This window comes from Sycon ciliatum, chromosome 1, assembly GCF_964019385.1.
Source record: "Sycon ciliatum chromosome 1, ocSycCili1.1, whole genome shotgun sequence".
Taxonomy (NCBI): Eukaryota; Metazoa; Porifera; class Calcarea; order Leucosolenida; family Sycettidae; genus Sycon; species Sycon ciliatum.
The window spans coordinates 80,023,288-80,045,989 of record NC_088643.1 but is presented as its reverse complement, the minus strand read 5'-3'; the positions used below and the strand labels follow the sequence as shown (position 1 = coordinate 80,045,989).

The 22,702-nt window shown below is 46.0% G+C and overlaps 2 protein-coding genes across 2 annotated transcripts; one reads left to right on the top strand and one right to left on the bottom strand.

The window, feature by feature from the left end:
• The first annotated feature begins 159 nt into the window (after window positions 1-159).
• On the top strand, window positions 160-11,806 carry LOC135805738 (G patch domain-containing protein 8-like). Its single transcript, XM_065319826.1, has 10 exons — window positions 160-355; window positions 1,679-1,753; window positions 2,224-2,296; window positions 2,642-2,709; window positions 2,973-3,059; window positions 4,321-4,464; window positions 5,291-5,336; window positions 5,511-5,619; window positions 6,518-7,238; window positions 11,328-11,806. Exons 1-10 carry the CDS (start codon window positions 275-277, stop codon window positions 11,379-11,381), a joined length of 1,458 nt encoding a protein of 485 aa, XP_065175898.1. The 5' UTR covers window positions 160-274; the 3' UTR covers window positions 11,382-11,806.
• On the bottom strand, window positions 11,404-21,107 carry LOC135805737 (tyrosine-protein kinase BTK-like). The gene is made up of 12 exons (XM_065319823.1): window positions 20,779-21,107; window positions 20,593-20,688; window positions 19,871-19,952; window positions 18,124-18,326; window positions 17,782-17,856; window positions 16,434-17,035; window positions 16,103-16,191; window positions 14,611-14,741; window positions 13,793-13,857; window positions 13,379-13,497; window positions 12,499-12,656; window positions 11,404-11,544 (listed from the first exon to the last, which is right to left on the bottom strand). The coding sequence occupies exons 1-12, from the start codon at window positions 20,923-20,925 to the stop codon at window positions 11,443-11,445; spliced, it is 1,869 nt and encodes a 622-aa protein (XP_065175895.1). The 5' UTR covers window positions 20,926-21,107; the 3' UTR covers window positions 11,404-11,442.
• Window positions 21,108-22,702: the final 1,595 nt, after the last annotated feature.

The window sequence follows — 22,702 nt, the reverse complement described above, 5'->3', positions numbered from 1 at the left end:
ATTGGAAATGTTAGCAAAAATTCGAAATACTCAAAGCCAAATTGCAAAGTCCATTGAAGCCGTAAAAATGTAAACCGGTAAACTCAGTAAAGTAACATTTTTTTGTTTGTACGTACATGTATTTTGATCTTGTTTCATGTTGCTTGTTGTGTGAAGTAACTCCTAGCCAGAAAGAATTGAATGAGATTGTGATCTGCCAACCCGAACCCAAGTTCTTTAATAGCTACTCTGCACTGACGTATACTATTGACAGCGAGTGACTGGACATGTAACCATGAATACTAGTATTGTGGAACAGAGTATCGCCGAACAGCAGGCTCAGAGATTTGGCAGGTTCGGTGAGGTTCGACAAGTTGTAAGTTGTTATTCCTTTCGGCACATACTGATTGCATGCAGTGGGCAATCACAAGATGCAGCTAAACGCTTCCTGAAGCTTCATAATATTGGCCTACAAGACAATTATAATAGTATGTAGTTATGAACCTATCATGAACTAAGTAGGCAGCCATATCTCACAAATCACTGCTAAGTGCTATTCACTCAAAATTTCTTTTTGAAATGATCCTGACTGTCGAGTACCATTAGTTTACTCATTAGGCCACACTGAAAAAAGTCTGTGGTTCGACTCACCCGACCGACCGTACATTTTTCAGCCCGACCGTAACTTTTTTTTCGGCGGGTTGTCGTGTGACTGACGTACGTGGACTGAACACGTCCACGTCTACGTGCTGTGCAGCGTGAGTCTGCGGACGCAGGTGGCTCCTTTTGGACTTGACTTGTAGTTGTACTGCAGTGCAGTGCAGTGAGTGGTACGACTGCTGCCTTGTGCTGGTAGTAGAGTCTACTCGATACGACCACCGGCAGACTGGCGAGACTTATTTTGAAGTGACCGTCCGGTTGAGAGTGATTGCCTCGTTCCAGATTAAGGACGGCCTTCTGTTTTGGGATGAAGGACAGACGAGATTGCACTTTCCTCGTTTTCTGCCACACAATGTTTCAAAGTATTAACCAGTGATCCCTTTATACAACATGTATGGCATAACACTGCGTAATAATGCCGATGTACTGGGTGTCTAAAGGCAGTACAGTGTATTTACATGAACTAAAAAATATTTTAAAAAAAAAATCCGCCCGCCCGCCCGTAAAAAAATGTCCATGTTAGTCGAACCACACACCTTTTTTAGTTTGGCCTTACTGAAGAATTTTGAGTGAATAGCAGTTCAATTTGAGATGTGGCTGTTTGCTCATAGGAACTTCTTCAAAACTCCTAATGCACTGGTTCATGACTACCGTGTTGACTACAGTGTTGCTCAATGAATTCTGATAAGGGAAGTCAATGTCACGCCGGGCACTACAGTCCATTTTTTGCGGCATAGATGCGGAGTTGCACACTCTGGTTTATGTACTCTTGCTTTTGGCCACTATCTGGATTTTTTTCCAATGTTACAGACAGTCCCCGAGGAACTCAATAAACAACAAAAATAATAAAATATCCAACATTAGGAAAGGCCACTTATCTCTGGCTCTGCCAGATGTACCACATCACTGTGTGACGCCGTATGCCTTTGGCACAGCTCGGGGAATGTTGTTTGTACAGTGTAACAGATTAACAGTGCCAGCATTATCGGATGATATCTTCATGGGAAAGTTTCTTCTGACTTGCTTTTTCTTCATCCAGGTAAATGATTTTGATTCGTACGAGGATCGTGATGCACCGGCCGAGGGCGCGTCTCTGGATGTGCCAATTGCCAGCGTAAGTACAGCATAGCGTTCGTATCCCAGTGAATAGCGCTCAAACACACTGACTGTACACTGGCGCGCAATTACTGGATCTAAGTTTAGTTTAGGCATGGGTCAGTGTACACTGACGCGCAATTACTGGATCTGAGTTTAGTTTAGGCATGGGTCAGTGTACATTGGCGCAATTACTGGATCTGAGTGTAGTCTAGGCATGGGCCAGTGTGTGATCTAGTGCGTAGTGGCATGACCGTTCAGACCTGAATCAGTTCAGATCATAGCCTGAGAGTGATTCGTTGCCACTCCTGTTGTCATTTTGCTTTCTTCATACACGCTGTATGTATAAGTACTAGTAGGTGGAGTTTGTTGTTCCTCTGTGTTCACAGCCTGGAGAAGTACCGCACAGTACCTTAACTGTTTTTCTCTGGTTTGTATCTTGTCTGACTTGCCATCCGGTCTGGTTTTTGTACACTACTCGCTGGACAGGATAACAAGGGATACCGTCTGCTGACCCTCATGGGCTGGAAAAGTGGCTGCGGCCTTGGAAAAAGCAACCAGGGTTAGTGTGCCTTGCCAGCCAATAGCATAATGTGTGCGGCCAGCCATGATAGACCCCCCCCTTGCAGCTGCATATTCTAGTCCCCTGCATGCAATCACTCCACAGCTACCTGATGATCACTTAAAGCATGAAACTCAGTTATAACATTTCATCTCTCTCTCTCTCTCTCTCTCTCTCTCTCTCTCTCTCTCTCTCTCTCTCTCCACTGGTGGAAACAGCAGCATGGGTTCATCTTGACAATATTAATTTTGCTGGTGGATGCATAGCATTTTGTTTCATTACAAAGTGAACCAGTACCCTTGCCTTTTACGACCGCCTCCGTGTTCTTCTCGTATTTCTTTTCAGGACGGACCGAGCCCATTCCTCTTACAAACAAACAGGATGGCATGGGTCTTGGTCGCATGACAGTCGAGGTAAGTCACTGCTATTGTCCTACAATCAAGCAGTGAGTAGCGGAAAGTGGGTAACCCTCTCTTGTGTGGTATCTCTTTGCCGTTGGAGAATACTTTTTTTCTTTTTTACTGCAAGCCAACAAGCCTTAGAAGTGGAGGATTTTGTGATTTCACGATGGAGACGGATCACAACGGTGAAGAGGCCAAGGGCCCGAGGCATAATACTCCGATCTGATTCCCAAACTGCTTGATAACTGTGTGATTCTCTCTACTGTTGCTTGCAGCTGACGGTTGCGCATGATGTCACTGAGAAGCGACGGCAGCTGGAGATCGAGAAAGAAGACACTCCTGAGCTTATCCAGCGCTACATGGTACGCATTACTTTCGTTGCACTGTTTTTATTTATTTTTTAGAAATACTCTCATCCACACACTCTTCTGGCAAGTACATCACGAAACTGACGTCAGAACGATGGCGATGGAGATTGATGTACGCTCGTTTATAGGACCATTTGAAAACCCTGCTATGAGATGTGGAATAAGTACATGAGTAATCTACATGCCATGATTGTGGCTGTGAACTGAGATAGTTCAGGGTGGACTGTCTTTCCAAATTGGCTTAAAACCAGAGATTGTTTGTGCCATCATGACATTCACCATAAAGTACAGTGAGAGCGCTCCACCGCCTATATTTGTAGACCCCCTTCATGGTCGTATCTTGGATGTGGGGCGGATGAGAGAGTCCCGACCTTGTTGGCCGTATGGTACAGTATGTGCATTGCTGCAATTTGCAAACGCAGTCCACGTGATGGTGCAGTCGATCCGTTATCATTTCACCTACGAACGGCACACAACTTTGGGTTGCTGTAGGACCATGGCCTTACAGCCCACTCCTGATAATTATATTGTATTATATTTTCAAGGATTTTCCAGAGGCAAATGGATGCCTATCAAAGGGAGTCTCCTGGGGAAAGGAAGTTAAGGTGGCTGTTATGAGGGAGGGAAGAAGGGACATGACAAGGTGAAAAAATAAAAATAAATAATACAAACAGGAACAGCAGAAGCTACTTGCAAAATGTGGTATACCTTGCACAGAATACTTGTGGTGCAGATAGTGTCTACGCACAGCAACAGTAAATCGGCTAGCGGCTGTCAGACAGCGGACTTCTTCTGGCAGCTTATTCCAGGCAACACTGAGACAAAATAGAGGGGATTGAGTGAAGTATGTACCAGACTTAGGGAGAATCATAGAAGATGGATGGCGACTACTACGGGATACGGAAAAAGAGAAATGTTGCAACAATGATGGGTATCGGGACCTGTTCACCATCTAAGTTCTTTCATCATAATATGATGATGATATCAGTCACGCTGGGCCATACGGTCTTCCTTTCCTTGGCAGTGAGTAAAAACGGGGACGTTCTGGCCAAACTTGTCAGTTCTGAATATACAGAGTACCTGTCAAGATCACTGGCTCTCAAGATGTTTTGCCTGTTCAGACATGTGATAGAACATCTGGAACTGAATAACAGCACAACATATGAGTTAAACTGGATCATTTGTTATGACTTGCACGATACCGCTGTCGTTTATTTCTTAATTTTCTTTCATTTGCTTCTCTATCTGTGTGCAGGACAACATAGAGCGTGAGCAACATATTGCCGAGTCGACAGCTGACCTGCGCCAGACCTACTACTGTGAATCGTGTGACAAGCAGTACAAGACCTACTCGGAGTACGACAACCACGTCAACTCCTATGACCATGCTCATCGTCTGGTGAGTACAGCCTGTGTGTGCTGTGGGTGTGTGCTGTGTGTGTGTGCTGTGCTGTGTGGACGGGCAGAAGTAGTACATCATGCCTGACATTGATGACAACAAAGAATTTTGAAAAGGAGTTACGAAAACAAACAATGGCAATAAGCATGGGGACGTGTTACAATGTCTCTACAGCTGCTGGATGGCTGCTGCCTCTGCTACTGCGAGAGAGGCAGGTGATGAAACATACTTGCAGGATTGGAGGTTGCGGTGTGTGCTGTGTGTGCTGTGTGTACTTTGCATGGGTGCTTGGAATCTTGGACCGTAGAGAAATGACCTTGTGTTTGGCCTTGGCCCTTGGGTAGAGCAGGGTAGGGCAGGGTGCTGTTGGACAGTACGTGGGAGCACACACTCCCTACACCACTACCGGGCAACCTCCATACACAGAGAACTACCAGCAGGTACTGTACTCATGGTGGCATCACTGAATTCACATGGGGATCCGCGTCCTCACACTGTTGCACGTGTGTGCGTGCACGCGCGCGCGCGCGCACACACACACACACACACTGTATTCGTGCTTGAAGTACTGGTTCGTCTACGTTTCTTGTTTAAAAAAGAAAAGAAAAAAGTGGCTTTTGGCAGGTCATTCGGCGTTCAATAAAGAAGGGGGGGGGGAGAGAAAGCGATGGGTAGGTGGATCTCTATATTTATGTGGTGCTAAGTTTAAGACCCTGCCGAAAATCACCAGACAGTTGGGTGCCAGTGTGTATAATTAGTTGTATGTTGGCTACGGAATTCCCATTCCTCCCCTAGTACTTGGGCTTGTTGGCATATTTCTGTACAGCGTCTGAAGGAACTGCGAGAGCGGGACTTCAATCGAAAGATGTCAGGTATGGTAATGTTGACAGTAAGAATTTCTGTTGCTGCACTGTTGCAGTTACTCTCTGTACTTGAGCTTCTGGACATGTCATTCTTCTAAAGAAAAATGATGGTATGGTTGTCAACTGTTGTAGTGCCTTCTGTTCCTTCCTACGTTGTATGGTGCTTGTGCTTTTGCTCAACAGTTCATCGCAAGAAGAAGAAAGGTGACAAGGAGAAGGATCGTGACAGTCTAGAGCAGCAGAAGATGATTGCGCTGGAGAGAGCTCAGATGAGCATCAATCGCCTTGCTGGGTATGTGCAACTGTTCTGCCTTGAACTAGCGTCGCATGATGTGAGAAGTACACTGGCATTGTGTGCCTGTGTGCTGTAACTGGTGGTGCCTGGGTACTGGCTTCATTCTACATCTTCATACTACCGTAAAGTACCGCCAGAGCGCCCCACCATCTCATCCTTTCGTGGTCGTATTGTGGAGGTGGTCTGCTGTCTGTAGGTCATACGACATGAACCTTGTACACATATAGCACGTTTTGCAGTCAATCCGTACCTTCGAGCGGACACAAGCTCCACACAAAAACCTGCCAAGTGTGACCTTAGTACACTAAGCTTCTTACATCGTACAAACTTCGTTGCACTCTGCCATACGATTTTCCTTTCTCTGGCTGTAAAATCAAGGTGGGGCGCTCTCGCAAGACGGGGCGCTCTGGCGGTACTTTACGGTATTTGTACAGTGAGACAGTTGTTTTTTTTCAAGCCTCTTTTACGGGCAAAAATTAACACAATGGATTAAGCAGTAAATCATACACTGGAGAAGAAATCAGAAAAATGAGACAGTGAGACAGTTCAGTATAACGTGTTTCCAAGGCAGGGGACATCAACATCAGCATTCTGTACTGTATAGCCCAGTTGCTGTATGTCCAAGATAAAATGGCTGATAGAGCTCAATGCAGGGCCCCGAAAAACAGTGCTATGTATTGCAAACATGCAGTATGTTGTTTCCAGGGTACTTTGTACTGAAGTTTTAGTGCATAATCACTGTATTTTTTTACTGTTTTAATCCCTGTATGTAGTATTCACTGTATGGATCACTGTATGAATCACTGTATGAATGCAGTAGTGGCCTCACAGGATATCCACCAAGCCAATGATGGTTTGTGTAATTGTGGTGTGTGTATTATTTGGTCTTGTGCAGAAAATCGTTGGGTGGCTTCACTACAGCAATACCTGTTAGTACTGATGCTCGTGCCAATGCCGATGATACCGACAGTGACAGCGGGCTGCGAGGTAGCTTGCAGGCATCTCCTAGTTCTGTTTCGCCATCATCTGGATTCAAGTCACTTGAGCACAATGGGCGACAGTCACCGACATCCACAGGAGGGTGGGGCAATGCAACAGATGATAAGCCAAAGACAACAGCCTCGCCGTACGCATCTCAGCCGTCATCCAATGTGCTGGGAAAGTTGAACTTCAAGCTTATGTCATTCAGTTCTTCATCACCTGCCAGCAACCCACTACCACCCCTTCCAGCTGGTGCAAGAGAGCCTGCTAAACCCCCATTACCGCCACCATCGTCAAGAACCTTTCCACTGGGGCACAAACAATCTCAACCACCTCCACCACCGCCATCTTCGGCGTATCTTCCTCCACCTCCTCCACTACCATCAGCACCAGCACCTCCACTGCCTCCTGATGATCCCCCAGCTCCGCTACCACAGGCACCTCCTCCTCCTGCCGCTCCTTCTTTGTCGTTTGGCTTCAACAAGAAGAACACCTCGGCACCCGGTGGTCCCGCAAAGCCGGCACTTGGCTTTGCCAAGAAGCCTCTCGCTGGCATGGTCAGCCGTAACAAGATGGTGGCAAAGAGTAGTGCGTTCGGTGAAGATGATGATGACGAGGATGATCAGTCCGGAGAGGTATGTCCTGCTGCTGCTTGTGCTAATAAAGTGTGTGGGTTGAGCACTTGGGAAGCAAGCATTGAATTTGATGGATGTCCTTTCATAATGCATTTCCGTTTGCTGCTTTGCCAATGCCGGTATTGCCAATGCCGGTATTGTTGTTGGATGTACAGTGGTGGCAACTGAAATCCGACCCCTGACTTTCGTGCTCCAGTGCAGCACCAATTCTAGCAGTAACTGTGACAGTTTCCATGTTGGTAGTGTACAAGCGCATGCTGGGTCTTTGCAATGTGAGCGCACCCAGCTGGGGTCGGATTTCAGCTGCCACCACTGTAGTTATATGCAACTCTAAAAGTTTGGTCTATCTTGTGTAATCCCGGACCGATGGTCTTATCCGACACTTTTTATTACTTTGGCTACAACAACTTCGTTCACCGGACCAAGGGGTTGACAAATCGAGTTTCACTCCGGTCTGATACGAGCCCAACTTCGTGTGTATACACAAACGCACCCGGTTCTGTCTCGGCAACCATTTCCAGCGCAGACAAAGCCAATGCATGCGACTTGGACTGTGTTTACATGAGAAATTTCAACCCGGCTTGAAAGTCTGTATGATCGAAAAATGGTAGGTGTTTAGGGGCATGTTCGATTGGTAAGGATCGGGATCCAGATCTCAGATACCTCGGATCCTTCAGATTCAACTGAACACTTTACTTTGGACCTTGACTGTTGCCATGTTGAAAATGGCACTCACAAGGCACCCAAAAGGGTGAACGTTGTACTCATCGCGTACGTCGTACGAAAAGTCAACAAGCTCTATCTCCATCAGGGAGTCGTACTCAAACTAGGGAGGTGACACGGCACAGAAATCCGTGTCACAGGGGTGGACTCGCACCCGTGACCCCTCGTTGTTATTTTTGGAATAGTTCAGTCCAGTCCAGTCCGAAAGGTCATACTCGGATCGACTCGCCTTCTGTACTTCACCTCCAAGCGTGCAACGCAAGACCCGCAAAGTATGATTTTTCTGTGGGGAACGATTTTGCCATTGATCAAGTTTTTATTGGAGTGCTCAGGCATACTACGATTGCTGAGACGTCCCGAGCACGCTTGTTCAGGTTCTCTATTTTTGACGAGCCGGTCCTACAGCCCCCTACATTGTATCTAACGACGTAGGAGCTGACAATGTAAGAGGATTTCCCTGGAAATAATGATGATGGTGGTGTGACTGCTGCAGGAAAAATGCTGGCTGTTTATGACAGTATGACTAGATGTACAATGTAGCTCTCTTGTATGGTACTTAACCCCTGCTATAAATGTGTTGTTTAGGAAGACTGGTGTATTGTGCAAGTCTTAAAGAAGAAATGGGGCAGATACACGACTTACAATTTTCAAAAACCAGCTCCGTGTTATGTCTAATTTGTGTCAAAATTGTAGTATTTAGACATGACAATATCATTGGCTGTACTTCTCTAATATGGTACATAACCCCTGCTATAAATGTGTTATTTAGGCAGACTGGACCATTGTGCAAGTCATAAAGAAGAAATGGGGCAGATACACGACTTACATTTTTCAAAACCTGGCTGCGTGTTATATGTAATTTGTGTCAAAATTGTAGTATTTCAACATGACAATATCACTGGCTGTACTTCTCTTATATGGTACTTAACCCCTGCTAGAAATGTGTTGTTTAGGAAGACTGGTGTATTGTGCAAGTCATAAAGAAGAAATGGGGCGGATACACGACTTACAATTTTCAAAAACCAGCTTCGTGCTATGTGCAATTTGGGTCAATTTTTAGTATTCGGATTAACCTAGGATACAACTCTGAACAGTTCTGAACAGTTACCGTAACACTACACGCCGTCTCATAACTGCTGATGTTGCCATCACTGCTATCAAGTAGTTCGGACATGGCAGGAGGTGAACAAATTGCTGGTAGTCTTTCAAAGAATACTGGCGAGTGATGGGTTGTAAACGAAATATGCTGCCTCAATAATTTCAAAAACTAGACACCCATGCGGCACGCTTGGAGGTGAAGTACAGAAGGCGAGTCGATCCGAGTATGACCTTTCGGACTAGACTGGACTGAACTATTCCAAAAATAACAACGAGGGGTCACGGGTGCGAGTCAACCCCTGTGACACGGATTTCTGTGCCGTGTCACCTCCCTAGTTTGAGTACGACTCCCTGATCTCCATCAGGGAGTCGTAAAATACCATATATTAGGGACCTTTCGCACCCCGCGTACGGATACGAAACGAATGCTGATTCGTCACCTGGGTTCGAGGATTCGTCAGAGTCCCTGCGGAGAACTCGTTTTCACGAATGGAAGCCTCTTCATTCGTGGCACGCTCCGAATCCGTCAGGTACACATTTATTTGGATAGGTACACATTTTTCCCTTGATTCCATGATCCATGCACGTGTGCGTGTAAAAACCCGTACGCCAAGCTACCGGCGCCCGCGGCCGTATTCGTAGTTGCCATATGCACATTTGCATGACGACTTGCGAAACCTGAAATCTGTTTTCAACGAAACGATTACGAGCCGAATCAAACTTTCGTTTCGCATTCGTTTCGTAGCAAATGCGAAAGGTCCCTAGTATGGTATTTTATGACTCCCTGATCTCCATCCACGTGTGCGTACCACAATGTGTACAAAAATGATTTTTACCCGCCATATACGCACAAAGGTCACATTTGGATCCGTTGTATCCGGTCAACCCTGCTCCCCGAGGTGTGTTGACCGGATCCAAATCCGAAGGATCCGGATTTGACCAATCGAAAGGGTGCGAATCCAGTGGATCCGGTGGATCGGGATCCCGATCCTACCAATCGAACATGCCCTAGGCCTTCAGGGGTCGTCCCGCAAAAGTTTTTTTTTTTTGTCCCTGAAACAAACATCGTTCACGGGAGGGTGGGGTGAACCAAGATTGAAGTCAACCGACACTGTACATCTTCATACACATGCATGCGATTTTTGTCGTCCAGCAAACCAAGCTGTATTCATTTCTGAGGGGTGGGGGTCCCAATACGTAATACGAATGTTCGTTTCAGGGACAACAAGACACTTTTTTTAACCGTCCCTTTCATGAAGAAGGTTGACCCGGGGAGACTACTGGTATGCTGACAATAGTGCATTTCTAGAGTTCTGTATGGTCCTATGACTACTCTTGCAGGAAACTTGCGTATGCAGTGCTGTGCTAGACTGAGGTGAAATACACACATGAGCACGGTAGTACATTTTCTCAATTTCAACCCGGTCAATTCAAGCGCAATGCATGATGTAAACGCTATAGTAAATCTGTGTTCATGGCAGCAGGTAGAAACTCAACGAGCGCTGAAACCTCAAATGTAAGCACAACATCGGTGTCTGGGTGAAGAGACTTGCTTGCACTCTTCTACACTCGTACCACTGTGATCTGGTGATCGCCTGTACACGATTCCAAATACCGGTAGTTCTGGTGTCTGTGTCTGGTTCACCCATCCTACTGCTGTCCTTGCACACTAAACCCTGTATCCCCTGGCTAGTCACAGATGATCTTGCCAGTCTCTTGACGAAACAACAAGCAGGTTTGAATAAGAAGTTGCAGGGCGTAATGTGTTTCTATATGTATACTGTACACTATACTGTCCACACTATTCCTGTAGAGGGAACCGTATATCTCCAGCTCTGGCGGTGAACCTATGAGAAAGATATGTGCAATTACCGGTAGTTCGGTGGTCATGGTTGTTATCACATAGGCGTGAAATAGTGGTCACAGGTGAGGTTTGATGGAGTACATTGGATATATATTAATAATATTCTGCTACGGACAACGGCAATGACAAGAAAGCAAACAGATGACATGACATGTAGCTCTAGCAGTTAAAATGGCCGATACTAAAGAATAGACAGCTTGATGCAATGATGCATTACGAATATCATCGTTATAAATTAGACCAAGGCGGGGAAAGAGAAAAGGGAAAGGAACCGAACATACAGCGAAGGGAACGAAAGTCAAGCGAACATAAAGCGCAGAGAACGAAAAGGCAAGCTTAGCTCTAATAAACTAGATGTTTGAAACAATCACTAGAGAGTTTTCGACTTTCATGTGATTCTCCAGGTTGCTCCAGCACTCCGTGGCAAGTTCATTTCCGGATCAAGCAGTCGCTGGTGAATACAGGCGCTTTCATCAAGACGTGGTGGTGATTGGAATTCGTCAGCGATTCCTGTCCGATTTACAGCATCGGTCTATCTGTTGCGTCTGGGTCAGAGTAGTCATCACCAATTTGCACCAGCTGCTTGTACATTATCTCGAAGGATGGCCGGTCTTCAGCCTCCTGCATGCGGCATACGGCCAGAAATCGTAATGAGAACAGTCCCCACCCTAATTTTCGATCACAGTGTTTCTCTATGGTATTTTTCTGCACGTTGAAAACTTATGTTTACGCCTAAGTTGTTTCAATGTTACTTGTACATGTGCCCAAGCTGAGTAGGTACTACATGCATGTACATGCATCTGCAGGCAACATCAGAAGAAATCATCAGACAAATTTTATTTTATTTCTTCTGAAAGGTTTGAAGAAAAAACCTAGAAAATCATGCCAAAGGAAGGCCTATACAGTGCAAACCAGCTGTGGTGAACATTTATTAGCATAGGCATGTAGAGGGGATGTTATGGTGGGTATTGTGCATTATGACGGTTTAATATGCATGCTGCAAAGAATTTGGGTCTTCTGTGTGGCGGTGATCAGAGTTCGGCTGCATGTGGCTGTCCCCACAGAATAACGCGGACGAAATTCTAGAATTATGCGCATAATTATGCGGGCGAAAACAGGCCGTTATGTGGCAAATATGCGGTATAATGCAGTCATTATGCACGAGTTCTCTGTCATTTGTACAACTTTAGCATGCAGTTTCATGCAAGTATACAACGTTGTCGTACAAACTCATGCACCGGTACGACTTTGTAGTACATTTTCAACGTCATGCGCTATTTTCTTGTACATTCCTATGAATAACGCGGGTTTTATGCAATCTCTCGAAAACGCGGAAGACAGGAAATAACGCAGAAAATTGCGCATCCGCGGAATCGCGTTATCCTGTGGGGACAGATGTGGTGCTGGATGGAAGTAGATTAATTCTCATGCTGGCAGTGTAAACTGCACAGCACACACTCACAGTTAAACACCAGCTTCACCTACACGGTACACTGTGGAACAGTAACAGTCAGTACACACACACACGCACACACACACGCACATGCATGCATGAATCTAGGTATAGTTTCTCACCTCGAGCCATGTCTGTTGAACAATGCTATAGAGCTCTGCCGGGCAGCTAGGAGGTCGCTCCAGACGATAGCCATCCAACACTTGATCAAGCACCTGGGAATTGTTGAATGATGGATAGGGTGTCTTTCCACCGGTAAACAGCTCCCAAACCAAGATACCTGTAGAGAAACAAGTAACAAGCAGAAGCCATACTCTGAAGGCGAACACACGCACACAGACAATAGAGAGGTTCCGCACTACGTAACGTTGAGCAACTTAACGTTAGTGGGCGGGAAAAAACGTGAATCCACGAGTTTGCACTCCACTTACGGAAAGTTGTCTACGTAAAGTATTTAGATAGGGCTCCGATAACGTAGGTGCTTCGTAAGTGGATTGGGGTGCAAATTTATGACTCTCTCCCCAGGTCGATCTGGTCGTACACTGCCGCGTTCGGAGCTGCCAAGGGCAGCTACGTGATTTGAAAACTCCGTATGGCGGAACACAGATGCACATGCAGTTTACGTAAGACTTTCCGTAAATCGACTACGTTTTTTACTAACGTAATTACGTCATGCGGAACTTCTCTAATGGATTGGGTACTTTCTCTGCGCTGCCGCAATGTGCGCTTATCTTTGCCACATGGTTTTGTACCCATTTCTCCAAGCAAAGGCCACATTGGCTGGTATAACTGTGCGTGCGTGCTGTGTTGGAGGACTATTTCCCTGCTACATTCCCCATTAGTTCACAACTCACGAGGGTGATAAGCCTGAAAAAGGCACGCCATAATTATATGCGAGGATATTAGCGGTATCAAGAGTGCATAACCCCCAGGTTATGTACTCTTGGCGGTATGCAGAGCGTATCAACCGACTGTCAACACAAGCAGCCAGCCCTCTCTTACCGAATGACCAGACATCTGACTTGCTGCTGAACTTAGCGAAGGATATTACTTCAGGTGCAGCCCACTTGATTGGGAATTTTGTGCCTTCGGAGGCAGTGTACTCATCATCAAGCACATATCTACAGGAAGAAGAGAACAGTGACAGTGATTATCCACATAATCATAGCACACATCGTTTGGCAATATGCGGATGAAAATAACAGGTACTGGTAATGGTACTGCATGCATGCTAAGTAGCACAAGATATGGTTGGAGATAGGTAGGCAGAACAGTCCACCCAGAAACTGCACATGCACCGTGCACACACCACCACAATACAGTGAACAGAGTACTTGAACAGGCGCGCTCCTCTTACACGTACTTAGACCCAGCAAACAGCTCAAATCATGTCATTCACACACTGACGCTCCTCACCTGGCCAAGCCAAAATCGCCAACCTTGACTTGGAATTTGTCACCGACCAAACAATTTCTCGCAGCCTGAACACAAACGAAACAGAACAGTGAGATGCTGGGCTGGTAGCAACCGGGCCAAGATACCGAGGTTGTACTGCACTGATAAAGAACAGTGCTATCGCCAGTACAGTCGACCTACCCTTATAACGATATTTGCGTCAGACCAAGAACTATTGTTGTAGGGGTAACTGGTTCATTTCACACATATACGTCATAATGCATGGATTTGGTTCATTTTTTACACTCTTCGTAGCATAAAAACTGATGTACATGCACATTATGTACACAGCAAGGTGCCCATTGGTGCCCCCCTTGCACTTCGTCATGTCCCAGCGACTTGTCAAGTGAAGCTTGTTGCCCTGCCTGGATAGTGGGCTCTACATATTCCCTGCTGGATATTGTTATAAAAATGGAAAATATCGATTGGTCAGCCAACTTTATATCGTTATAGGGGTAATATCGTTATAGCAATATTGTTATAGAGGTAAGGTGTTGTATACACAAGTCAATGGAGTGATTTGGTTTGGCAGAAAAATATCGTTATAAGGGTAGGTCGACTGTAATTGAGAATTTCTTCAAACATGCACTTCACAGATGCAGCTCATGTAAGATCAGGGCCATGGTGGCTCTCTGGGCAAGCCAGGCTTTAGCCCAACCAGCTTGCAGGAAATCAGCCATACGTTTGATATCAATGAGAGCAAGACAGAGTGGAACGTTGTCCACAACATACACTGGCTGAAGAAAAAGCTTAAAGAAACACATGCCACTGCTACATACCAAATCACGGTGAATAAATTTGTGGCCCTCAAGAAACTTCATTCCGTTGCACACTTGAATTGTCATATCTATGAGAATGTCTGCTCTTTCCTGAAGTTGGCGACTCTTCCTCAAGAAATTTAGCAAACAGCCTGCATGTCACATTAGCACACAGGCCACAGTCACAGTCACAGCCACAGCCACACACACACACACACACACACACACACACACACACACACATTGTCAGCCAACCAAAAGAGATGGAGCAGATCCGTTGCTTAGGGGAGCACCAACATTGTGGAAAAGGAGTGACAGAAACAACAAAAGATGGAGTGAGTACATCAATAATAACAATAGTATTATAATATGTAGCACAGAGCTGTAAGTACGACCCGCAGCCAGTAGGGACCATTAGCAAGCCGTGAAACGTCAACGAGTTCATCGGAACGCACGTAAAACACGGCGTGATTTAGGATTAGCTTCTCGCGTTCACAACCCGTCTACGCGATTCGGCTGCTTTCCAGTTTCAAACAGTTTTCTGATATTTTTTACCGGCAATGATTTTTGCGAACTTTCCCTTGAGAATATTCTCCGCTGGACTGACTTTTACCCGAATGAAAGTGAAAGAAACCCCATGACAGCCACATCGCCGATGGATGGGTGCAGCAAAGGGTTGTGTTCACGGGGTCCATGCCAAAACTTTCTCCAAAAGACTTGAAGCCAGCCAGTTGAGAATATTTGACAAAAATTGTACGTTTCAGAGCAGTAGACAAAAACGAGCGAGCAAGCTGAACGTTATCTTGAAAAAGCCTAATTTTTGGCAATGTGGTTACCCTCGATCCTGTTCTGTGTCATGCTGGTAATAGTTATGCCAAAAATCAATGGTCCTACTGGTTGTTTGGTACGTTTCGCCATCATATTTTATTCCAACAAGAATGGGTGAGACATTTTCGAAATTTGAGAAAAATCGCAAAGACAAAAAGAATCCAATACACCACACCACCACATTGCACTCTTGGCTACTTCTTCTCAAGACAAAAAGAGGCGCGATTTACGGTGCTATTTTCCGAATCGTGGTTTAAATCTCACGTACCTGACTAAAACCCACTCGTTTGGGTCATAACGAGTAGACCCCTCCGAACTCGTCAAACACGAGTATGTTTCGCGTGGTCAGGACGGGACTCTAACCCAGCTCCCCCCTTCGCGTTGCCGTTTCACGGCTTGCTAATGGTCCCTAATATGCGCACATGAGTGTGAGCTGTATACCTGCATGCTGCACCCAGAATGCAGCCAGGTGTATCAGGTTGTATCTCAGCAAGGACCCTATATAAATAAGCAAGTACATATTTTCGAATTCAGTGGTTGTACTCGAACCAACTTTCGTACGTGACTTGTGTGTAGTGGAGCAGTCATTCATTTCTCGTGCATGTCGCAGGATGCACAAATACATGTACATGTGTATGCTATGTTCTAAAATGCAGGGCTACTTATTTCGGGTAGACACACTCACCATTAGCCATCAGCTCAGTAACAATGTAGATTGGACGCTGCGCTGTCACAACACCATACAGTTGGATCAAGTTGGCATGTTGAAAGTTTCTGAGTAGAACAACCACAGCAGCAGCAGCAGCAGCAGCAGCAGCAGCAACAACAATAACAGCAACAACAGCAACAACAGCAGCAGCAACAACAGAATCGAAGGAAGATTACGTTACTCATTAATGTACAACCATGCAGGTAAGTTATGCACACCTAACAGCCAAGATCAAAAGCAATGCAATGCTAGCTACGCACACAACGGAGAAACGCGTACAAGGAATGGTAATTTGATAGCTACTCACTTCATAACCTTTGCTTCCTCAATGAAATCATCTTCTTCCATAGAGCCCTCCTTCAACATCTTGATGGCTACATGAATGCTGCCTTTGTACGTTCCTTGTACGACCCGACCAAACTGCCCACTGCCCAGCTCCCGACCGAGAGTCAGTTGGGTTGGGTCAATTTCCCACTTGTCACGAGTTGGAGGTTCCTGGGGTTTGTCGAACATGGGCGGGCGACGCAGACGTGTAACCAATCCACCACCGTTCAGCTGATGATACTCGATGAGCTCGGAGATCGTCTCGAATCGGTGACGCTCTGAGATATAGTACTGTCTTGATTCGTCCTGTCGGATGTGGTAATGCCGGACAATGTCGGCGTGAGAAACAGACAGAGTGTACATGCCCTCCTTCGAAGAATTGCGAACTAAAAAGCAGCCCTCCTTGTTCTCTGCCTTCAGGATGCCTTCAGCACGTTGGCGTGAAATGTTGCTCATGAACCATTCCTCGCTCTCCACACCAATGCGGCGCACATAGTTACTGGGAATGAAGCCGGTCTCTCCCTGGGAATTCTCAGCATGCCACCAGTGTTCCCGTGAGTCGTCAAACACAGTGAGACGCTGACCCTACACAGCAGTGGGAGCAAGACAAGTTCAAAAATACACAATCACCGGTGCTGGATATCAACTTGTCTGTGTCCATGGTAACACAGACTTTTTTCGAAGCTGGTTAGCACATCTATCTTGAAACAAACATTTCTGCATTCTGCAGTTCTCGTACTGTAAATGGAGAAGTTTTTGGCTGGTTCTATTTTTCAGGCTATTTTTCAGAGGATTTAGCCCAGTCTCAAATACACTTGGTTAAAATGAAAAAATGCACTGCACATAATTATATAATTATACATGTATGTCATGGACTATGCAGGCATTTGAACGTCTGCAACTCTCCCAAATTTGGGGTGCGCTTGGACATTTCTCATTTCCCAGCATGTGCACATAGCATAGTACACACTTTCTTGAAGTAGATTTGACCCGTGGAAAAATTATGCCAGGCCCAAAACACAAAACTGCTGATGACAAGTCACAAAATGCACCATACCGGCACAATGAAAATGGCAATTTGAATTCTGTGGGAGCGGGCAGTGCTTTCAAACCCAGCACTCGCCCGCGTGCACACGCACTCAGCATGCAAAGGAAATGGGAGAGGTCCATATGCTCGAGCGAACAAAGCAAGCACAGCCCCCCCCCCCCCCCTCCCACACACACACACACCCACGCCATCATAATTCGACTCGAACAACAAATGCAACAGACCCGAATGAAGTCATAACAACACACTCTGAATGCCAGATTGGAGTCACATCGCTGCTTACCTTCGCCATACCCAGATCGCCAGGTTGGGGAGACGTGAAGTCATAAATGGCAATAACGTCAAATGTGCGACCCATCTAGAACACAGACAGGAATAATAATAACAAGTGTGGTCCAGTCTCTTAGCATATTTATTGCAAAGCCAAAACCTGGAGGAGTACTTGTACAGAATTGTATTAACGGTCTAATAGTTATTCTAGTGTCGGGTCGGTTAGCAACAGGAAAATAATCAACATTGCCGTAGCTGCTCAACCTGGAGAATTATTGTAAAGAAAAACTACAACAAGAAGACATGAGCATAGGACAGACGAAGACATGAGCTTAGGACAGAAGAAGGAACTCACAGCTAGTCGAGGTAACACTGCCTTCGTACTGCCCGGCTGCTCAGTATTGCTCCTGCCCTTGCCGTGTGAGTGCTTCATGCGCGTAATGAAGGTGGCCTTGCAGCCGAGTGAATGCTTGCTGTTGTGATGACAGCATGACCACTTACTACTGCTGAATACACCAGGATGGTAGTACTCCAGTAGATCCACATTGTTTTTGATCACTGCGAGAAGTCCAACAACAGGAGAAACCAGCACATCGTACACAGAGCACTTCAAAACAAGCATGATTACCCAGAGCCCCCCCCCCCCGAATCTGTATGCGTGCAAGCATTATCTACACAAGAGTATTACACCCCCAAGAGTGTGCAACCACCTGTACTTTCTCTACCCAGTGCTGCGGTGGCAGAGTTTCACATCACACGACGTCTTTTAATAGGCTATGCTGGCAAATGGTACAAAGTGACCACTAGAGTGCTATACAGTACTAGTACCCAAAACAGGGTTGAGTACAATGATCCACTGCCCGCGAATGAGTGAGTGCAAGGATCACACCCATTGATACATGACCGAATGGTGTCAGCCGTGAGGTCATGTATCGATGGTATTTTCCGTATACAAAAGAGGACGAAGTTGGTTGCTCCAACGAGGAACACACGCTTCCTGCCGAACTGGACACTTGACTGACTCACGACTGCCACCCGGAGCACACAAGGAGCACGTCACACCTTCCACTCAGCAAACCTGCAAGAAAGCACCACTCTCTGCTCAATACACAGTGTTTCGGAGAATTCACCCCTCATCAATGGCAGGCGTGAGTCAGTCAAGTGTCAAGTTCGGCAGGAAGCGTGTGTTCCTCGTTGGAGCAACCAACGTCATCACTAATACAGCCGAAGTCGCAACTTCTCAGTTAATAAAAGAGAACGAGGTGAAATAAATCATTTCATTGAAAGTGCATGTTTGGGCTTTGAGAGCTGGTTAGATTTCTTCGCTCTTCGAATGCTAGCCGTGGGGCTGCACTATAGAAGAACAACCCACATGATCAATGCCAACGACCTCACTGCACTCCGGGGGAGCAGACAAGTCCGATGGTGTGGACAGGCAGAAATGTTGTGTATTGACGGTTGAATTAGATTATTCTGTGCATGCCCGTTGTCAGCAGAGCCTCCATTTTTGAGCTTGTTGCTGTTTTCGGGCAAGTAGTGTGACCGATGGTGACTCTGTCCATCTATGATTGATCACGCACACCAAAAATCTACCTGTGCGGGAGAACTGGAGAATTCAACTGACGAATGGGCATGCAAGGAGGGATCGGATTAAGCAGGCAGTGCACGGACATGCCTGCCTGCTTGTGGAGGACAGTGATTGGCTGCAGTAACATACAGGCAACCCTCGCGTGGCATGCAACACAACCTTGTAGCTGTCATGCATGGGATGTCAACAATGTGTACAGGTTTATCATGTGATGTGAATGAATCCGCTATTGTAGACTCCACAGACTGCAGTTTCACACTCTCGTTGGCGTTAAAAGGAACAAAGGCAACAACAGCACAAAGGCGAGAGGATTCATCACTTCTGTGCTATCCGATATGCCTTGGGCACAATCACAGTTGATTGTAAGAAAGCTGTTGACCTGACATGCAGTATTGTGGTTTATCATCAGGAGCTTTTCATCTGGACTGGTTCTGAACTGCATTGAAGCAGCACACAACTGGAACATTCTAGATGACTGATCCCGAGCTGGCAAGAACAACGAGAATACACTCACACTGTTGAAGTTCATATACCCACTCATCATGCTCAGGTGGGGTCGAGGCGACAATATACAAGGTCAAGTTGTCGTGCATGACCTGATAGTGGGTAGAGAAAGAACAAACATACGCAATTCGTTCGAGCTCTATCCCCAAACCACAGTATACGGTGGGAGTCAATATGCAAGCAGAACTGGCATGCTGCTACAGGCACGAGTGGAAATCAGAGTTGTGGGGCAAGACCAGAGTTGCCAACTTCTGTGTATAATTGTTTTACATGTACGGTATCAGCAAATTGGGACAGTCCACGACTGAAGCTGACTATGCTACATGTATGTATATGACTAGTGCCAGGAGTGCTAGCAATCCTGCTGTTAACAATTGACTTCATGCCAGCACAAATGAACTCCTAATATGCATGCACTCCGTAAAGAAGCAGCCTGGTAAGCGAAATTGGCTACATGTATGTATATGACTAGTGCCAGGAGTGCTAGCAATCCTGCTGTTAACAATTGACTTCATGCCAGCACAAATGAACTCCTAATATGCATGCACTCCGTAAAGAAGCAGCCTGGTAAGCGAAATTGGCACTAGACAGATCTTATAAGCCCAGCAGGATGGTGATGCCTCACTGAACATCGAAATGTGGTGTTGGCAGCAACAACTGAAATCTGAATTCTCAATATTGCATAAAAATGACCAAGGGACATTTGAGAAGCTGAATAATAGCTATACGTACCTGGAAGGCATTCGGCCTTTCAAATGCAGAGACGTCGACATCTTCCACAGCTTTGATGCAGGATAATTCAATACATCCCTTCTCACTACCTCTTTTCTACAGAGAGACATTTAGGCGAAACAAATGTTCCATGTATTACTCCTAATGGATGCAGTGCAAAATGAAATCGCACAACCAGGAACCAACCACAAGATTTCCATCGTAGTAGCTGAGAGCTCTTTCCGTCAGCACGAAAACGCGTTCTCTATAATTCACAACACCTAGACGCTTCTTGCCCTGTGACCGCTTCACCATGCGAGAGCATTTCAACTCCCTCGGCCCGGAGGACGCCATTTACATTCTACTGATGCGGACAACACTTTCAGAAACAAGCCATGTCCCCTTCCGGAACTGCGAGGATAGCAACGTTTTGCGGTCCAGGCCAGTCCACCAGCATGTATCTCCAAAGTCCCAGAGGTGACTGCCACAATGAGAACTACTTGCTCAACACTTCTGAACTGAAAGTTCCGTCCTTCGACCACCTCAATACACAGATACATGTACAACTCTTTTTCAGTACAGTCATGTACTTCAACGACATCATCGCATGCATGCGGAACCACAACCACTGACAACGGTGGAGCTTTTTTGTGCTGGCCACCACTTTTTTTTTTTTTTTTTTTTTTTTTTTAAAGGCCACCACCTCGTTTCGATCGGACACATACTTGTACTGTACATTACTGTACCCGCGGCCCGCGGTACGCGTGAACGTTCACCCCCGAATATACGTCTTCATCGATCACATATGATTCGATTATCCGACCAAGCCTCTTTTATGGGCAAAATAGACGGTACTACTATATTACTAATAAAATAAGCAGATAACCTATATGGCCTACGTGGAATAGCAATGAAAAATATCAATTGTGCACTCATAACCATGTATAAACAATTAAAATGAAACAATTCCAGAACGTTTTCGTGTGACTATCAAAATAATAAATTCTACTGCCTGTGAAACAAATTACCATCAGTGCTATTGCTAAGCCTAAACCACAGCCTTGGGTAAGCGATCAACTCCGAAGGTTGTTAGAAAGGCGCAAGCACCTCCACGCGAAGGTTTTGAAACATCCCGGAAATGAATCTGTGAAATAACAGTACAGGGCAACAAGGAGGGAAGGCACACTGTTAAATAGAAAGCTGAGACGAGAGTATTACAACAGGGAGTTTCGAGATGTGAAGAATAAGCCAAGGCAACAGTGGGCGCTTCTAAACTCGCTCACAGGGCGCAACTTTGTCCGTGAACAACCAAAAGCTACGTTAGGCGATCTGAGTGCCACATTTGCTTCTATTGTCACTGATCCTAATCCTTGCCCACCCTTGAGCAACCTAATACCTGACATCTCGACAACAGCTGACGCAGACGCCCCATCTTTTAAAGAATTTCGTGCCGTTTCAGCTCTGGAGATAAGCGACCTGTTGAAGCATTTGAACTGTGCCGGCAGCTGGATCGGATGACATTCCTCCTCTGCTCCTACGCCTCTGTGAGCCTGCCGCTGCAGGTCCCATAGCGCAGAACGAGTCCTTGAGTACTGGAATGGTGCCAGACGTGTACTTCAAGTACGCTCAGTGCGTCCTGTCCACAAGTCAGGGGACAAATCTGAAGCGTCGAATTACCGCCCTGTTTCACTTTTGCCGATTGTTTCTAAGATCCTTGAGAAGGTAGTACATCGGCAAATGATTAGATTCCTTCAAGATCACGCTGAGCTTCGTATTCTCCCAGACGAGCGCCTACCGCAGAGGGCACTCCTGTGAGGATGCGTTTAACTCTCGCAGTAAACCGCTGGATGATGAGTGTGGACAAGGGCGAGTATTGCGGGGCTGTACTCGTGGACATGAGCAAGGCCTTCGATCGGGTACGCCATGAACTACTACTTAACGAGCTTCAAGCTATTGGCATAAGCGGAGTAGCACTACAGTGGTTCTCCAGCTATCTCCAGGGTCGACGACAACAGGTGAAAATTGGAAATAACAGAGGAGACGAGACACATTGTACACGAGGCGTTCCGCAAGGGTCGGTGCTAGGGCCTCTGTTATTCTCTTTGTACGTGCGACATGTCCCTGGAGTACT